This window comes from Leopardus geoffroyi, chromosome A3, assembly GCF_018350155.1.
Source record: "Leopardus geoffroyi isolate Oge1 chromosome A3, O.geoffroyi_Oge1_pat1.0, whole genome shotgun sequence".
Taxonomy (NCBI): Eukaryota; Metazoa; Chordata; class Mammalia; order Carnivora; family Felidae; genus Leopardus; species Leopardus geoffroyi.
The window spans coordinates 8,966,758-8,986,055 of NC_059336.1; the positions used below are offsets into that span (position 1 = coordinate 8,966,758).

Here is a 19,298-nt window from a genome sequence, read left to right on the forward strand (position 1 = left end):
TTTTCAAGAATAAAAATAAGCAATCATGTCGGGCAACGTGTCATCATCTGATGAGCTCGGTAGATCGTTGAGAAGCCGGTGAACTCTAGAATCTGGGGGTTATGGTGCAAGGATTAAGTTGTCCAAGGACGAACTCTCAAATTGTAGTCGCTTAATTGAATCCTCCGATGTTTACCAGCAAATAAGGACATGCGGCCAAAATTCAAGCTTTGGTGTTGAGAGCTTGCTTGCTGCATTGAGCCAAAGGCCAAAGACGGCTTCTCCTAAGTTGAGTTTTTTAAAGGGAATCAGATCCACGATATCTATGTAGGATATATTTTTATGTGGGATTTGTGTATAATAGTTATATAGAACTTAATGCCTTATGTGGAAAGCCAAGGAGTCATTATAATTTTTTTTGGTTTTGATAGAGAAAGAGAGACAGAGAATGGGCTGGGGGGGTGCAGAGGAAGGGGGAACAAGGGATCCAAAGTGGGCTCTGTCTGCGTTGACAGCAGAGAGCCTGATGCAGGGCTCGAACTCATGAACCGTGAGATCATGACCTGAGCCGAAGCTGGATGCTTAACCGGCTGAGCCACCAGGCGTCCTATAACTGAAGGGGAAATAGCAGTTCAAGTTAGTGGACGTAAGATCTTGAGAGGAGGGATTTGAATTCTTTGATTAGCTGCTTTCACTTTTGCTTGATCCCATTAGTGTGACTATTTCAAGTTGAGTTCAAACACTGCAGTTCTGTCATAAAATAGGGCATGGCGGATCTCTTTAAAGGGACCAGATGGGGTACAGGTAGCTGTCCATCGTCTTTTCAGTTGGGGGCTTGCCCAGGAATAAGTTGATGCCCAGGTTCCACACTTCCTTGCCCATCCCGGGAGTTCACAGGTGTTAGGAGACTCTTAGAGCCTGTTTATAAGCCAGAAACTGACTCCCACAAAGTCTCTGGGGATATATAGGCTCTCATCTTGCCAGAGGCTCATCATGCACGTCTCAAGAATGAGACAAAAGTTGGGGCGCCTGGGTGAGTGTCCGACTTCGGCTCAGGTCAGGTCACGATCTCATGGTTCGTGGGTTCGAGCCCCGTGTTGGGCTCTGTGCTGACAGCTCAGAGCCTGGAGCCTGCTTTGGATTCTGTGTCTCCCTCTCTCTCTGCCCCTGCCCCACTCACACTCCGTCTCTGTCTCAAAAATAAATGAACATTAAACAAGAAAATTAGAAAAAAAAAAGAAGGAGACAAAAGTAAGTGCTGGACAGGAGCAATCCTTTTTTTTTTTTTTTTTTTTTTAAATTTTCTTTTTCAACGTTTATTTATTTTTGGGACAGAGAGAGACAGAGCATGAACGGGGGAGGGGCAGAGAGAGAGGGAGACACAGAATCGGAAACAGGCTCCAGGCTCTGAGCCATCAGCCCAGAGCCCGACGCGGGGCTCGAACTCACGGACCGCGAGATCGTGACCTGGCTGAAGTCGGACGCTTAACCGACTGTGCCACCCAGGCGCCCCAGGAGCAATCCTTTTTAAGGACTAAAACATGCAATCTATTTCTTTGGCGTTAAGCAGAGAGAGGCTGGATTCTGAGCTGCATTACTCCACTGTTCTCCTCACTCAGTAGTGTCTGGACATTAGTCCGACGTCTTCTCCCTGGGGCTCACACCTCTTGGATGCCTTTCTGTTGCCTCCTTCTTGGCAGCCTGCATGACCCTGTACTCAGATGTCTGCCCTGCTCTCAACCTCACCCTCTTCACCCCAACTCTTGCCCCATTTTCTGTTTCCCCAGCAAGCCAAGCCCTTTCTTGTATCAGAAACCTGCTTTTGGGGCGCCTGGGTGGCTCAGTCGGTTAGGCGTCCGACTTCGGCCCAGGTCATGATCTCACAGTCTGTGACTTCGAGCCTCGTGTCGCGCTCTGTGCTGACAGCTCGGAGCCTGGATCCTGCTTCCGATTCTGGGTCTCCCTCTCTCTCTGCCCCTCCCCAGCTCGTGCTCTGTCTCTCTCTGTCTCTGTCAAAAATAAATAAACTTAAAAAAAAAAAAAAAAAAGAAACCTGCTTTTGCCTTTGCCTGCCACATTCCTTCCCCAGATCTCTGAAGCTAGTGCTTTCTTTTTTTTTTTTTTTTTAATTTTTTTTTTTTTCAACGCTTATTTATTTTTGGGACAGAGAGAGACAGAGCATGAACGGGGGAGGGGCAGAGAGAGAGGGAGACACAGAATCAGAAACAGGCTCCAGGCTCTGAGCCATCAGCCCAGAGCCTGACGCGGGGCTCGAACTCACAGACCACGAGATCGTGACCTGGCTGAAGTCGGACGCTTAACCGACTGCGCCACCCAGGCGCCCCATAAGCTAGTGCTTTCTAATTGCTTATGTCTCAGCCAGTCTCACCTCTTCAGATGCTCCCTTGATGACCCTATGAAGGCAGCCACACCCTAATCCATGCCACTTACTAATTCCCGATCATGGCGATGCCTGACATCCTTCACGGCACCCCCAGAAACGATCTTGTGTTTTTTGTGGGTGTGTTGCTTTTTCTGCCTCTTTCCTCTAGAACGTAAGGACTGTGAGAGCTCATTTTGTTTACTTTTGATGTCCTGATGCACAGCAGAGTACCTGGCATACGGTGGGTTCTCAAAAAAAACCCCCCAAAAACCCTTGTCTCTCTGAATGTATAAAAGATCTCTTTATTGGAAGAAAAGGGGGTGAGGTTGCAGATTTGGGGTTGTGAACGACACTCGAAGGAGGAAGCTCACGCATGATATGACTGTGGTGGCAAGAGGCTGGAGAAACAGAGCCCGAGCCCCATTCACCTAAGACATTCCTTTATGGCTACATGATTTCTCCAACTTACCTATCTTGGAAGAAAAGAACAAGAATTAGGGTTAACGTTTTGTGCCAGGTCATTGCCAATCCTCTCATATAGGTAAGAAGCCATTAAATTCTACAGTAGATGATCCAGGGTTGATGGATGTTTAAATAGGTCACATGATAATTCCAAACAATATTTAGTGTTTTCAGTGTGTCGGGCACAGATCTGATGAGAACATTTACCCCACACAACAGCCTTAGGGAGTAGATCCTGTTTCTGTCTCCGTTTGATAGGTGAGTGAACAGAGGCTTGGATAAGTTATGTCTGGCTCAAGGGACACAGTTAATAAGTAATGGAATCTAGATTCAAACTCAGTTATTGAAACTGGGACTCCTTGGCAATGACTTGCCCAAATAATACTGTGGTCAACAGATTAGAGATTGTATGAAGGTTCCATGGCTTTTTTCATTGAATTATTTTGCCCTAAAGTTTTTGGATTTGAGGTTTTTATCATTCACAGTGAATTTATTTCCTGACATCATTCCTATTTTTTTTTTTTTTTTACTAATTTTTGTAACCTTTATTCATTTTTGAAAGACAGAGAGAGACAGAGTGCAAACGGGGGAGGGCCAGAGAGAGAGGAAGACACAGAATCAGAAGCAGGCTCCAGGCTCCGAGCTCTCAGCACACAGACCGACGCAGGGCTGTAACTCATGGACCGCAAGATCATGACCTGAGCCGAAGTCAGACGCTTAACCGATGGAGCCACCCAAGCGCCCCAACTATTGCTGTTTCTTAAAGCACACTGAATTCTATTGTACTGGGAGGAGATTATAAGAACATGGTAACTCTTGAGATCAGTTGATACAAACTGCCAGTATCGCTAAATCATTAGGGGTCATAGGACGGGGTGTTATAGAGGGGATGTTAATGTCACGTGCTTTTTTCTGTCTTGGAGTTGTCTGGAGTTGTCCCAAATGGATTGGGAATCGAAGACCCCGCATTTCCTTTGAGTGAATCATTTCCTCTCTGTGCTTTATCTTTCTCATATGTCTAATAAGCAGACTCTGAAGTCCGTTTTGCGGTGGGGTCCCTGGCCTTGTGGAAATTCTCATTTACTTTGCTTGGGGGAAAAATCCAAAGCTTGCATGAGAAACGTGAGTGACTGCAAAACTTGCAATTTCCTTGAACAGGGAAGAGAGAAGAGTTGTATGTCTGTGTCGGTATCGCTGTAGCCTTAACCTTGGGCCAGGAATATAAAGGAATATCTAGGAAGATGGCTTTCACCTTAGACTGTGGAAGAACAGAACAAACCTGAGTTATGATAAAGGGCAAAGGTAGTTCAGAGCCCAAGTTTTCAGAAACAGGGAGTGTGGGAGGGAAGGACTGGAGAGGAGTTTCCCTGGATGTGCTAACCCAGCGGCCCCGTTGTTTATAGAGCTCCTCGCCCCACTGGGGGTACTGATCCATGTGGGAGATAACGACCCAGTGCTTCATTGGAAGGAGCTTAATTCTTAAATACTGCAGGCACATCGCATGTTGGGCGACGATGCTATCTGATTGTAGTCTTTTAATCATAAAACTTTACGGCAACTAAACTACATGATCACACCATTCCTATAACATACACTGACGTCTGATCTTTTTCTTGAGTCCGGAGGTGGGCTGCTCAGCATGGGGAGGCCTTGAGCCAATTCCAAATTCCCCAACGAGACATCAATCTCTGGACTTCAGAGGAGATGTGAACCCAGACCTCGATCTGAAGAACTTAGGAAGAAAGCGGACCATTTTTTTTTTCTTTTTTTTTAATTTGGAGAGGGGACCTCTGGATAATGAGAACTGGCTTGAGAGGAGAAGCAGTCCTCAAGAATAATATCCATCAAACTACGCGGAGTTTTTTTTGCAGTCATCACAGAACTGGGTGGGAATGAATCCTGCAGCCCCATGATAACTTAAGTGTGGGGTGCATAACAGCATTGGGTGTGTGTGAGAAGCCTTAGGAGGTGCATCAAGTCAGCAATAAAAAAGCAGAAATACGAAAGGCAGCTCTGTTTTAGATTTTCTTCTAACTCCTTCCTGAGAAGAAAGTCTCAGTTCAAGTCTCAAGTTCAAGGATTTAACCCCTCACTAACACTTTCTAACCTTTATCACAGCAAAGGCTGAACAGAGCTCAGCTTCAAGACTTAGGCAGGCGTCAGGGTCCAGGCAGATGTCAGATGTAACAACATTGTTTAGTTGTCTTTCTATCTACTTTTTTTTTTTTTTCTTTTTTGCCATTAGCTCCTTGTTTGGGCAAGTGATATGGGTTTTCAGTTGAGGCTAGTGATTAATTAAATCTCCTCTTGGGGAGCCTGGGTGGCTCAGTCGGTTGAGCTTCCAACTTCGGCTCAGATCACGATCTCATGGTCTGTGAGTTCGAGCCCCGTGTTGGGCTCTGTGATGACGGCTCAGAGCCTGGATGGAGACTGCTTTGGATTCTGTGCCTCCCTCTCTCTCTGACCCTCCCCCGTTCATGCTCTCTCTCTGTCTCAAAAATAAAATAAAACATTAAAAAAATTTTTTTAAATCTCCTCTATAATAAAAGTGTGTACATAAGTAAATAAGAGCCCAAGGGGGTATGCAGATATGGCAAAAAGTATGAATTTCTGTTGAGTGAAGTTAGGGAAACACTGCTTTACGATGATAATAGCTCACACACTCTTTTTTCTTTAGTGTCAGCCAGGATACATTGTAAACCCTTAATATATGTATTAACTCACTGAACTTTCTTGACTACACTTTGATGTAGGTCTATTTATTTTATTTTAAGTTTACTTATTTATTTTGAGAGAGAGACAGCCTGAGTGGGGGAGGGGCAGAGAGAGGAGGCGGGGAGACAGAGAGAGAGAGAGAGAGAGAGAATCCCAAGCAGGTTCTGTGCTGTCAGTGCAGAACCCAAAGTGGGGCTTGAACCTATGAACCAGGAGATCACGACCTGAGCCAAAAGAGTCAGACACTTACCGACTGAACAACCTAGGCCCCCTGATGTAGGTCTTATTATATGGAGGAACGGGGACAAGCTCAAACCCAGTGACGAAGCAGAAGGGTGCTACACGGAAGATGCCAAGCTTCTAGTCTGAATATTGCATTCTCCAGGATCACGGAGAGGGCTGAGCAAACAGTCTAGCAAATCGAAGAGAATGCCCCACTGGAACCTCAAGGAACAGAGATGACTGGCATCTTTATGCAACCAACGTGGCTTCGCTGAAGGAAGACTTTCTACTGCCTTTGCCTCTAAGACATGATGGAAATCCCGCTTTTCAAAGGGAAACTTGAGCAATAAAGGCTAAAAACAGGGGATAATTGAAGATTCCTCACAAAAAGGATTAGAGGATTGCGAGCTAAAAGATAAAAAGGATTGAAACCCAAGAGACTCTCAGAACCTCTTGATGGGCTGAAGATTTCACTGAGCTGGTGAGTTTCCAGACCTCTCCCAAGTCAACAGCTTCTAAATGAGAATTAGCCCCAGGAAGTGAGAAGCGCCTGAAAACTCAAGAAAAACATAGGAAAGAACCAAAAATTATGACTCCATTGTGTAAGTTTTGCCTAGCAAGAGTTCATTCTCTGGGTTTTGACTTGATTTTCATAAAATTACTCTTTTTTTCTTTTTTTTTAATGAGCTTGTAACCTTCCAAAGCAGTTGATGTAGATTATTTCATTGGATCTTTAGAGTAATGTGGAAAGAGGCAGGGAACGTATTTTCTTACTATTTTTAAGTTAATGAAATCGAGGCAGAGGCATTAGGGATCTAGCGCTCTAACAGAGTCCCTGCTAGTAATCGTGCTACTGAGTGAAAGTCTACACAGGGCTAGACACGGTGCTAGCTGCTTTCCCACGTTTTGGCATTAATCCTTCGGACAAACCTCGAGGTAGATACTCGCCTTATACCCAGTCTCTGGAGGCGAGAGAGACTAACAGACTTCCCAGCACACTGAGACCCAGCTTGTCCCAGCTCACAGGAGCTCACGAGAGCTGTCTTGGCACATCTCGTCCCGAGGTAAGAGAACTTACACCACAGAAATTGGTAAACCCTACAGATCAAGGCTTGTTTTCCTTGGAAAGCCAGCCATTAAACATTTGCCAGCGTTCCATGGGGCGCATACCTGGTAACTAGCAGAGTAGGATGCAGAGCCAGGCAGATCGGGATCCAGACTCGTCCCTTCGCGCCTCTCAGTAGGGCCCACTTACTGTGAATAGTACCCAACACTGACTAAGCTGCCTGTTTCTGGCAAGGGGCAGGAGTCCAAGTTTACTCTGGAGTTCCTATGTATTAGTTTATATGGAAAAAGTATAGAAATGCCACAGCGATGAAAAATACTCATCTAGTTAGCACTCAAGAGCTCAAGCTTGGTGCTAGATGGATGTGAATTTCAAATCCTTGCTTTCATTTTCAGGGATGATTATTGCATCGCGAAAACTACCTACCAACCCAATTCAAGTCAGGTTGACTATGCATGGCCCAAATGGTAAGGATGAGTCATGAACCAAAGGTGTCCCCTAATTCTATGTCTGTGAGGGGACAAATAGGAAGGATGTGATGCCAGGCGCATGTGGCTTTGATTCCAGCTCTGCCACTTATTAGCTATGTGACCTTGGCCAAATCACTTTTGCTCTTGAAGACTCAGTCTCAGTCTGAAAAGGACAGTAAGGTTTTTGAGGCGATTAAGTAAGCTAATGCCACGGACCCGGATGTAACATACACCCTCAATAAGTTGTCAGCTCCTGGGCTGGGGAATGTGGCTACTATTCGCCCACACACAGCGTGGGAAAGCAAATTCTAGCCAGAAAGTGGCTTATGTTTATTTATGGCCCGGGGATGGAACTCAGGTGGTCGTCAGTAAGAGCTCGTGAGAGGCTAGAGAAGCCATCATGATTGCTTCGCTACTGGATGCAGAAACGCTCCAGGGGTGCCTGGGTGGCTCAGTTGGTTAAGCATCCGAATCTTGATTTCAGCTCAGGTCATGATCTCACGGTTCATGGGTTTGAGCCCTGCATCTGGCTCTGTGCTGACAATACAGAGCCTGCTTGGGATTCTCTCTCTCTCTCTCTCTCTCTCTCTGCCCCCTCCTCCACTCATGCTGTCTTTCTCTTTCTCTCTCAAAATAAAGAAGTAAACTAAAAACAAATGCTCCAAATTAATGGGCAAAAATTCCTTCCTTGCCAAGGTCAAGATTTAAGGCACAAACTGCTCCCCATTGAATTCTCCTCTATCATCTACAAGGGTAGACTTACCAGACCACTGTGCTTTAGTTTCATCATCCGCAACATGTGGACAATAATCACACTTTCACCTCCTAGCCTAATGCACCAAAAGCCTCAGTAATTAGTACTTGCTGCTAGTAAGACTGTTATAAGTGAGACGTGTTCCATTATCGGCCAGACACTCGCTGTCTGGTGGTCAAAGATATCCTTTCTCACGGGCAGTTTTGGCTGCACCCTGATGAAAATTCCAAACCTGTCCCTCGTTTTCTTAAAAAATATTATACTGACCATACTTCTGTGACATATACTGTTCTCTTCAAAAAACGAGTGACACAGTCTGTGTCACAGTGTCGACCTCTCAATAATTTGATTGGAAGGAAGGTATTCCTCAAGACAGAAATTAGGAACATGCCTCCCAGCCTCTCTTGCACCTCATAGGTAGGCACAGGCCCCAGGGTCCATCCATCAGATGCACCAGTGGAAAGCTCTGACTCAGAAGGTATATGGTGGGGATGCAGGCTCAGGGTAGCCTCTACCCTGATGATATAAAAGCCACCGGCGTTTCAGAGGCAGCTCTTCCAGAGCTCCTGGCTGGAAGGTCAATTGTCCTACACAGGTGGCATAGGCTAGGAGTCTGTGTGCATTGCCGGTGCAGGGATGGCTCTACTGACACAGCCTTGGCTTTGATCCGGGCATGGGTCCTGGCTGGGTGGCCTTCAAGTGTGATTCTCTGGACCACTGGGTGATTTCAAGAACCACTGGTTCATGACCACTGGTGTAGATTCAGGATGTACAACCGAGTCTCCCGACTGGACCCCTCATTTTGCTCTTAGTGTTTCTGACTGGTATGTTTACGGATGGCCAGCTTCCCCCATTACAGACTGGTGAGCTTTCCTTCAATTTTCAAGTTCTGGGGGAGAGGCATGACAACGGGGCATTCCCCCATCCCCTCACCCCTACACCTACCACGCATCGACCACATAGGGCAAAGGGTGGCCATCTTTTTCTGTAAGGGGACATACAGTAAATATTTTAGGTTCTGTGGGCCATATAGTCTCTGTCACGCCCACTCAATTGTGTTGTTATAACTGGAAAGCAGCCATAGACAACATGTAAAGAAACGGCATGGCCGCATTCCAATAAAACTTGTTTAAGTTACTAACAAGTGGTGGGCTGGGTTTGTGGACCCCTGACAAAAAGTTAACACTTTACAGGTTACAATGAGCAAAACAGAACCTTCTGGTGGTGGATATCAATTACAGCTCTGGTCTCGGCTTTGTCCTTGGTGCCTGGGTCACCTTGGACACACACATTCACCTCTCTGTACCCATCTTTCTGCATCTACCGATAATAAAACCAACAATGCTGTTTCCTCCCTCCCAGAATGCTAGAGACCAAATGAGTAACACACCTCAGGGTGTTAAAGTGTTAAAAGCACTTTAAAATTCTGGGGTATATTTTCGAGCCAGCTCCATACCGTTTGGATTACTATAGCTTCATAGTGTGACTTGAAATCTGGAATGGTGACATCTCCAGCTTTCTTTTTCGCTTTCAAGAGTGCTTTGGCTATTCAGGGTCTTTTGTGGTTCCATACAAATTTTAGAATTTTGATAGGGATTGCATTAAATCTGCGGGTTGTTTTGGATGCAGTATGGGCATGGCTGAAATCAAAAACACAAGAAACCACAAGTGTTGGCGAGGATGTGGAGAGAAAGGAACCCTCGTGTGCTGCTAGTGGGAATGCAAACAGGTGCAGCCGCTCTGGAAAACAGTATGAAGCTTCCTCACAAAGTTAAACATAGAGCTACCGTATGATCCAGTAATCACACTACTAAGTGTTTACTCAAAGAACACAAAAACACTAATTTGAAAAAATACATATGCACCCTAATGTTTATTGTAGCATTATTTACAATAACCAAATTATGGAGGTAGCCCAAGTGTCCACTATTAGATGAGTGGATAAAGAAGATGTGGTATAGATACACAACGGAATATTACTGAGCCCTAAAAAAGAATGAAATCTTGCCATTTGCAACAACATGGATGGATCTAGGGAGTATAAAGCCAAGCGAAATAAGTTAGAGAAAGACACATCCCATGATTTCACTCATATGTGGAATTTGAGAAACAGAACAAACGAATAAAAGGGAAAAAAGGCAACCCCCAAAACTGACTCTTAACTATAGAGAACAAACTGGTGGTTACCAGAGGGGAAGGGGTTGGGGGATGGGCGACACAGGTGATGGGGATTAAGAGGACGCTTATCATGATGAGTCCTGAGTAACATACAGAATTGTTAAATCACTATATTGTACACATGACACTAATTTAACACTGTATGTTAACTCTACTGGGTTAAAATTTTACAAAAGAATAGCTAAGAGATTACGCTGTATACAACAGAATACTATGTGGCAATGAGAAAGAATGAGATCTGGCCTTTTGTAGCAATGTGGATGGAACTGGAGAGCGTGATGCTAAGGGAAATAAGCCATACAGAGAAAGGCAGATACCGTATGTTTTCACTCTTATGTGGATCCCGAGAAATGTAACAGGAGACCATGGGGGAGGGGAAGGGAACAAAAAGAAAGTTAGAGAGGGAGGGAGCCAAACCATAAGAGACTCTTAAAAACTGAGAACAAACCGAAGGTTGATGGGGGGTGGGAGGGAGGGGAGGGTGGGTGATGGGTATTGAGGAGGGCACCTGTTGGGATGAGCACTGGGTGTTGTATGGAAACCAATTGGACAATAAATTTCATATTAAAAAAAAGAAATTATGGTGTATATTATTCCAATTCTGTTTTTATCCCCCAATAAGCAATGAACTCCATGAAAAGAGGGTCTGTGTTTTTACTGCGAACCTCTATTTTCTAGCATATTACATTTCACAGTCAACATAAGCGCTTGTTAAATAAACAAATAGTTTAGCTCTTGGTTCAGAGGACTTTTAAACTTAGTGATAGATGTAAGCTCATGTTTGAATAATCACAAATCTACCAAAATGAGCAGCAGTAAGTGTTAGTATAAACCTGTAAAATTGTATTCACAGACTTAAAAGCTTACCGAAGGTAAGCAAAAAAATATAAAGGAAGGCTGTGGGTTGGTGCAAGGCAGTAAGAAATGCTGGTGGCTGCCATATAATGAAGAGAGCATATCCTGTCTGAAGGGAATAATGCTCTTTCGTTCCAGCTAATTCCACGTGGACATGTGGGATCACCTTTGAGAATTTTTCCAATTCTTCAAAAGAAGCTGAAAGTCTGGATTTTAGAAGTAAATTTCTCTCTCTTTTTTAAATTTGAGAGAGAGAGAGAGAACATGTGAATGAGCAGGGGAGGGGCAGAGGGAGAGAGGGAGAGAGAGAGATTCTTAAGCATGCTCCTTGCTCAGTGAGGAGCCTGACTCAGGGCTCGATCCCACGACTCTGGGACCATGACCTGAGCCAAAATCAAGAGTTGGAAACTCAATTGACTGAGCCACCCAGGTGCCCCTAAATTCCTCTCATCTTTATACATTGGCAACTAATCCTCAAGATTAAAAAATGTCACTCTCAGGTCATATGTAACTCCTCATATAATTTCTAGAAGACACAGTTGAAATTATAATCAAGGAGTAGCAATGTAGAAAAGTCTTAGATTTCATCGCCTTTTGATTCCCTGGTTGTAACTAATGGTCTTTCTTACTCACTGGAACATGTTTGATCCTCTCAATTTTCAATGATTCTTTGATCATGGTATTAATTGTTCTCATGACTTATTTAGTCCCTACGATTATGGGCACTTTTTCCAACTCCTGGATATCCACATGGCTTCCTCCTCCAGTGTATTCTGGTATTAGGTCAGATGTTCCCCTCCTCAGCCAAGTCCTCCCTAAACATCCTGTCTAAACTTTCTTCCCTCCCTACTGTCCTTCTTCTTCTTTTTTTTTTTTTTTTGTAGCACTTACTGGCATCTGATATATATTTCTTATGATCTGTCTTCCGCCACTAGAGTGTCACCTTCCTGAAAGCAGAGATGTGTTTCTGTGTTGTTCGATGCTGAATTCCCAGAAGCTGCTACAGTGTCTGGCAAGAGTAGGCACCTCATCAATATGTTGAACGGATAGATGAGTGATCCTTTGGCCACTGTTGATGAGACCCCAAGACTATGCATTATCCAAGATGTTGGAAAAAAAATACGGATGTGAAAAAACAGGTTTCTCTTAACAGAAATCTTAACATCAATGTAAGTCTAAATCATGTTCATCAGCAACTTGCATTTGACATGGGGGAAAATCTACAAATCTAACGACACAGCTTTTTACATCATGTTTACATCATGTTTACGACAGCTTCCTATGACTGGTCTCCTGGGAATGGCTGGAGGGGGTTTTATGATGGCCACACAAAAGGGAGCTTGAAGATAAAAGATTGCAGACTGCTGTAACGAATGAAGGGAGAATATCTGGAAGATTCTTTGTAGAATATAAGTTTTTCCATTTTGGAATACTCTTGGAGGAAAAAAAATGTCGGAAAGTCATGCGGAGCTTTAAGGGTTCAGGTTTAATGGTTTAGGTAAAATGAGAAAAATATTGATAAAAAATGACTTCTGCTGCCACCTCCTATGAATTTTATCTGTTGTCGAAGTGACGTTAGCACATAGAAATGATTTTAGAAGGGTAGGAAATCCAAAATGCCACCAAATAGCTCCTGGCAGAGCTACCCTGCAGTATTTCCCAAGCTTCCTGCCAGTTTTGAGGCAAGTTTGCTAACCTTGTAGACAATTAAGTAACATCTTCTCTTCTGGGATATTTGACAGATAAGCAACTGTTGCTCACTCTGCGAGAGGTACTGGGCTCAGTTTCATGGTTCTGAACCCAGCTCTGGGACACACGTGCTCTGTGCACTACACCTGTCTTGTTCGCCTTTCGTCTCCAACATCTGAACTACAATTCCTGGGAAGTCAGCACACATGTGCATGTGAATGCCTACCCTTCAGGAGCCAGGCCCTGGCTCATATTCTGATGAACGCAGGGTCTGTACTGGTGGAGGTCAAGTGCCAAATAATTTCTCAATAAATACAAGCGCTTCTGATTATTACATCCATTTTGACCTCTGACGAAGTTTAGTATGTTGGATATTCTAAATAAATGCTTATTGATGGTGTAAAGAAAGAATTTGTTCTTGCTACCGGTGGTGTTTAGTGCCCCTCTCATGGGTACCTGTACGGCCCCCATCATGGCGCTCATGCTCAGGCAATGAAATTGTGCATTCACTTCTCCTTGTCCCCCATGCCATGCATTCTTCAAGGGAGGGGCGGTAAACGGTCTTGTTGGCATCGTCAATGTCCAGCCAAGAGTCTGGCACCTGCTTTTCAGTTCAGAAGTGTTACATATCTGAATGAACTTGTGGAAGACAAGCTGTCCCTAGGGCTCAGGTGCCAGAGGTGCTAGCTCTCTCCAGCCTCAGACAAAGAAAACAAAAAGGGGACATCCCCACTCAAAACACAAGTGGATTTTCTCCGTGTCCTGGGTAGGGAGATGCCCTGCCAAGTAATGAACGACAGAGGATTGTGAGAGCCCTGAGAACTCTTTCCCCTACCCCGAACTCCATCTTTTCTTTATGATTTCACACTTCCTTCTCCATGTTCCCAGTCCTAACGTCTCCAACTGCAAAGGTTTGCGCTTGCCTCACAAAGCCGCGTGACAGAATTTCCTTTTAATTAGCACATTCATAACAGCAACAATAATTCTAATCATTAATACGCTGCTCACCCCACTTAGGAACAAACCAAATGGCAAGAAGTCAATGTTAATTTTAAAACACATGTAAACAAGGATCCTGGAAGGCCAAACACAATAACCTTCTGGCATTATTAATGGCAGAGAATGCTTTCCGTGGAGCTTGGGAAGTCAACGGTACACTAATCACACCCCCTCTTCCCCCACTTACACTTTTTATTAATGGAGATCAATTAACCGTTGCGTAGGGGCTTTAAAATATATATATATTCTTCCCCAATAGCGTGTGCTTCATGAGGACAGAGATCATGTTTATGGGTCTCCCTGAGTCCACAGTGTTGTCTGCACACAGTAGGTGTCCAATACATCCTTGTGGAATGAATGGATTAATCAACTCTCAAAGGTGTGCGGGCAGAGCTCTTGTGAAAGAACAGAGCCCTGATGTGTCAGGACACCATTTCACGAAGCAAGTTGGGCATCAGCACCTTTTCTCAGATATTGAACTGGCCCAGCGTCTGGACCATGAGGCCCTGAGCATTCATTCAAGAATTCCTAAGAGTTACTTTCATTCGGATGAAACAATTAATCCAGTTCTATCTTGGGTCACCGGGATAACAGACTTCCGATGAATATTGCAACACAAAATCCATGTCTACGTTGGCGTTTATCTTTGTGATCGAGCGGGTGCCTGGTCATCAGGGAAAAGGACATCGCTTGGCTTCTTCATAGAGCGTTTCTCACTCTGTGGGGGCTTGCACATGTTCTCAGCTCCCAAGTTTGGGAAAACGGTTGTAGTTATACCTTCCCCACTCAGCACTGTGACATCCATAAGTCTGGGCAATGCGTGGGGCCGCCACCTGTCTCCCTCGCCTGTGACTCCACTGAGAGGCGTCAGGCTATACAGCCAGGACCGCATTTCAGTGCTGGCCCTCGTGACGGACCCGGGATGTCTACGATCATTTCCTCTGCTGCCTTCCATATCACTGAACTGAAGCGATCAGGCCTGTCAAGAGCGAGGGCCCCAGATGAAAGGCCAGTGCATTAAGACAGAGCATAATTGCCAGCTTCTGAGTTTCTGACATTAATCGTTTTACTGAAAGAAGACAGTGGAGGTCCTCTCTCTCTCTGTCTCTCTCTCTCTCTCTCTCTCTCTCTGTCTCTCTTTTATTGCCAGTACACAGGAATTATGGAGGGGTGGGGGCTAGGGAGAAAAAAAACCCCTCCACCAACAAGGTTTGCTAATTAAAAGTAATATGTTTTCCCAGTTTTTTGGCAATTTGATAACACAAAACACTTACTTGGGGGCCACAGGGGGAAACAAACTGAGACAGATAAAAAATGTTTTGTGTTCATCCAAGCACAACTATGTTAATGCGTATTATCCCATTAATGCGCATCAACATCGGGAATCGGCTCACCAATGCAAGCAAGAAGCATACACTTATCATCATTTGATAACATGTTTAATGACAGATTGACGGGAGATTTGCAAATGTGAACTGGCATCAGTGTTGCTAACTTCAGCTCCTGCCGCCGCCTCTGCTATGCCAGCATATTTATGTGCATAATTTGATTTCTCAGCCACACTGTTAGTACATTTTTAATATTAACTATGCACGAACAGACAGCCCAACTTAAGTTGCACTGATGGTTGCAGTTCATTAGATTGAAAAAGATGGGCAGACGTGACTGAGATGGAGGCGGCGGTCCAACGCCCAAGAAGCGACGCCGAACAGGCGCGCTCGGCTCTCAACACGCCCGAGCTACACATCTCACGTTGTCGCAAGTGGCGGAGATCTTGTGGATGAGGGAGTGGGAGAAGGAGAGAGCCCCTGCCCTGGGCGCCCGGGGCGGGAGCTTAACACCGAGCCCGGGCGACGGCCGCGTGCATGTTGGCCTTTCCCCCCATCGCCTCTGCTCGCTCCACGCGGATCATGATGCCACACTCATGCCCTTCGCTTCCTATGCAGCAGGGGAGTATGAGCTTTTCTTCATTCTTCATGAGCCCGGGCCACGGGCAGCTGCTCAGGGAAGCCTCCTTGAAGTGGGAGCGGGGCTGCTCGTAGCTATCTGGGGGAGGCATGCTCATCTACCATTGCATTGTGCGCCCGTCACGTAAGGCTTGGGCGGCCCGGATGAAGGACGTCACCTTGCTCCCTTTCCATTTCTTCATCTGCAAGATGGGCATAAGAGTATCACCTACTCCACAGGGGTTAAAGCTTAAAGAAGCCAAAGAAGAGAAGTGCTCAGCCCCAGCATTTGGCACATAGCCAGCTCACAATATATGTTCATTCTTATTATTTTATTTCTGCATTTTTTTGGGGGGGGGTAATTTAAAAACATAGAAGTCTACTCCCCAGGCCTTAGAATCAAACAAAGCTGGGGTTTCTTCTTCTTCTGCTTTTTTTTTTTTTGTTTATTTATTTATTTTGAGAGAGAGAGAGAGAGAGAGAGAGAGAGAGCGGGATAGGGGCAGAGAGAGAGAGAGAGAAGGAGAGAGGGAATTCCAAGCAGGCTCCACATTGTCAGTGCTGAGCCCAATGTGGGGCTTGAACCCATGAACCGTGAGATCATGACCTGAGCTGAAATCAAGAGTTGGATGCTTAACTGACTGAACCACACGAGTGCCCCAAAACTCGGGTTTCAACCCAAGCCCTACTAAGGCTGTGTGATGGTTAAATCACAACTTCTGTGGGTTTTGGGTACCTCATTGGCAAAACAGGGTGATTCCAGGGACACATCTGGCATGCTGGCAGGAAGGATATGATGATGATCAGATAAGAAGGTCTAGAGGGCCGTGGACATCGTATGTGTTCAGTAAGTCAGGCTTTATTTCCTTTGGGGGATCAGGACAGTGCCTGTGTTCTGGCTCGTGGAGTCAGTCAAAAGTACATTCAAGTTTTGGTTCTGCTGCCTCCTAACTGTATGATCACCTTTGTGACATTCGGTTTTTGGCCCTACAAAATGGGGATTCAGAATGGAAGCTGCTTCTGGGGATTTGGGGAGGCTGAAAGGAGAGAATACGTGGGAACCTACTCACTCAACGTTAGCTCATTGTTACTAAAGACTGCATCTTTGGGGCTTCAGTGGTGCCTGGCACATAATAAGCGCTCAGTAAATGTTTGTTGATTGGATAGTGAGAGAGATCAGCATTGATATTCGGAAAGGCTCAGGTCAGTCCTGGGAAAGATTTGTCCAGGGAACAAGGCAAAAAGCCTCCAGGAGTCTGTAGCTGAGATCGGGGGGGTGGGGGGGGGGTGGGGGGGGTAACCAAAGCAAGTATATGGAGACTGGGCTGTTGAAAGTCATCAGATAGTGAGGAGGGCACCTGTTGGGATGAGCACTGGGTGTTGTCTGGAAACCAATTTGACAATAAATTTCATATTTTAAAAAAAGAAAGTCATCAGAGACACAGAGAACAGCCTTTTCGTGCAAATCAAGGAGGTAGTGGTAACTGGCATTAAATGAGCGCCTACTGTGTGCAGAGTGCTAGGGGCTTCCTTATCTCTTTCTCATTTAACCTTCCCATCAGGCTTTACGTGGGCTATTAGCCCCGTTTTATGGAAGAAGAAACTGAGGTTTGACTGTGGGCCAAGTCTCGAGGGCAGAACGGGGGCTCCAAGATAGACAGTATTCAATTCACATCTGCCAGCTGAACCTCCGAAAGGTCGGCAACCTGCTGAGGGGCCACCACTTACAGGTGCCAGGGTTTGGACCGAGCCCCACGTGCTGTCTAGCTGCTCCTTTCAGGCGGGAGGCCAGAAGGAAGAAATGCAGAACGGTTAGCCTGGCTGCCGTGTGCGCTGCTCCTCGTGTATGAAGGTGGCGTTCCTGTGTCAGGGCGTGTGATTTGTGTCATTTGTCAGCTGCAACAAGGAGCTTCTGCGGGGACTCATCCCCACTCTCAGATGGGGCGAGAACCTGGACACGGGGAAGCCCGTCTGAGGACATCACTTCCGTAGTGATGCCTCACTCCTGCCTTCTGCGTGTTTTCCCTTCCGACAGGCACACGTGCTTTGCATGCTCAGCGTGTCTTAAGTGCCTTCAAGCTGATTCCCTGCCTGGGAGGACCCCTCACCAATGGCGGACTGAGGTCAGGGCACCAGAGCCCAGCCCTTGTCTCCAGAGGGGTCGAATCCGGGAGCATAATGAAGACCATCTAGCTCCCTGTGGGATCAGAGTGAGGCTGGGACTTTCCCTGAAATCACACGCATGCCTGGCTTTCTCCCCGTCTCTTATCAGTCTCCTCTGGGGGGCGCATTCCTAAGAAATGACTGGTCCAGGCACCTTCATACCAGAGTCTGCTTCTGGAAGCTGCCCCCAAGATGCCATCCCCTTAGACCCGGGGCTGCCAAACTGCAGCCTGTGGGCCAAATCCGGCCCTCCGCCTGGTTTTGGAAATAAAACTTTATCGGTACTCAGTCCCACCTACTCGTCCCGCAAAGCCTCAAGTGTTTGCTCTCTGGTCGTGTGAGAAAACAGATCTGCTGACTGCCGTGCAAGATAGTGCTCTGAACACACGCAGTCTTTCCCACCTCAGCAACTCTGAACATGCTGTTCCTTCTGCCTGGTGTCCTCCTTCCTTGACTCGGTGGCTGATCGATCGCTCCTCACTTTTTAGGCCTGGGCAAAAATGTCACTTCTTCAGAAAGACCTTCCCTGCCCACTCCTCCAAAGTAGCCTTCTGCTATTGAGTTCCTGCCTTGGTTTATTGGCCGCGGTTCCCTCCGTCGTCACCAGCCAGCACATAAGCTCCGGGAGGAGTAGAGACCCTCTCTCTCCGCCTTGCTCATTTCTGGATCCTCGTGCCTGGACAGGGTAGAGACTCAAAACTATCTGTTGACTGACTGGTGAGGAAGAATGTAAAACCCAGCTGGGGCTAGAAGTCAGGTGCTACATCACGACGGGCGCTGGGTAATCTGATCCTCATTTTGAGTCTGTACTCCCAAAGCAATGGGAACATATTTCATACCCAAGCCGCATTAGTGCCTAGACATTTATTGCCTCTGGTATTAATTTGCTTGTTTTGCCACATTATGTAATGGGAGGTCACTTTCTGCTATAAGCTATAATTTTTGAATTTTATGATATAGATCGACCTGCTTCAGGAACCTGGCTCTAAAGAGCCTTGATGTCAAGGGGTCAAGAAAAAGCTATGCTGCGTTAATGGTTTTAATTAATGCATTAATTTCACAGCGCTTTTCTTGGGGGCTTCATGTGTGTAGGCTCCACGTGTGAGATGTTCAGGGAGCTTCCTGTTAAGAAAAGGAAGGCACCCTCACGTGCACATTCAGGTGGTTCATTCTGCACGTGAAAGCCAGAATCATCTTTAGAAATGCCAACTGCATCATGCCCTCCCCCTATTTGGATCCCCTTAATGAACCTCGAGTAATCTAAACTCATCACTATGGCCTGCACATTTGAGTTGGGCTAAGTATTCAAACTTACTTCTCTCTGAGCTCACAGAGTTCCAGCAACACTGGCCTTCTTTCAGTTTCCCTCAATACTCCCGGCCCTTACTCGCCTCAGGGCCTTTGCACTTGCTGTCCC

General features: G+C 45.9%; 1 protein-coding gene across 4 annotated transcripts in view; it reads right to left on the reverse strand.

The window, feature by feature from the left end:
- TSHZ2 (teashirt zinc finger homeobox 2) overlaps positions 1-19,298 on the reverse strand; it is a 458,545-nt gene that overhangs the window by 151,582 nt on the left and 287,665 nt on the right. For 2 of the 4 annotated variants that reach the window (XM_045444199.1, XM_045444196.1), the window contains exon 3: positions 3,550-4,082. The exons of the other annotated variants lie outside the window; for them this stretch is intronic. In XM_045444199.1, the coding sequence (XP_045300155.1) occupies positions 4,078-4,082 (5 nt within the window). In that variant the 3' untranslated portion in view covers positions 3,550-4,077. Of the gene's footprint in view, positions 1-3,549; positions 4,083-19,298 lie in introns of those variants that run through there. 4 annotated transcript variants of the gene reach the window in all.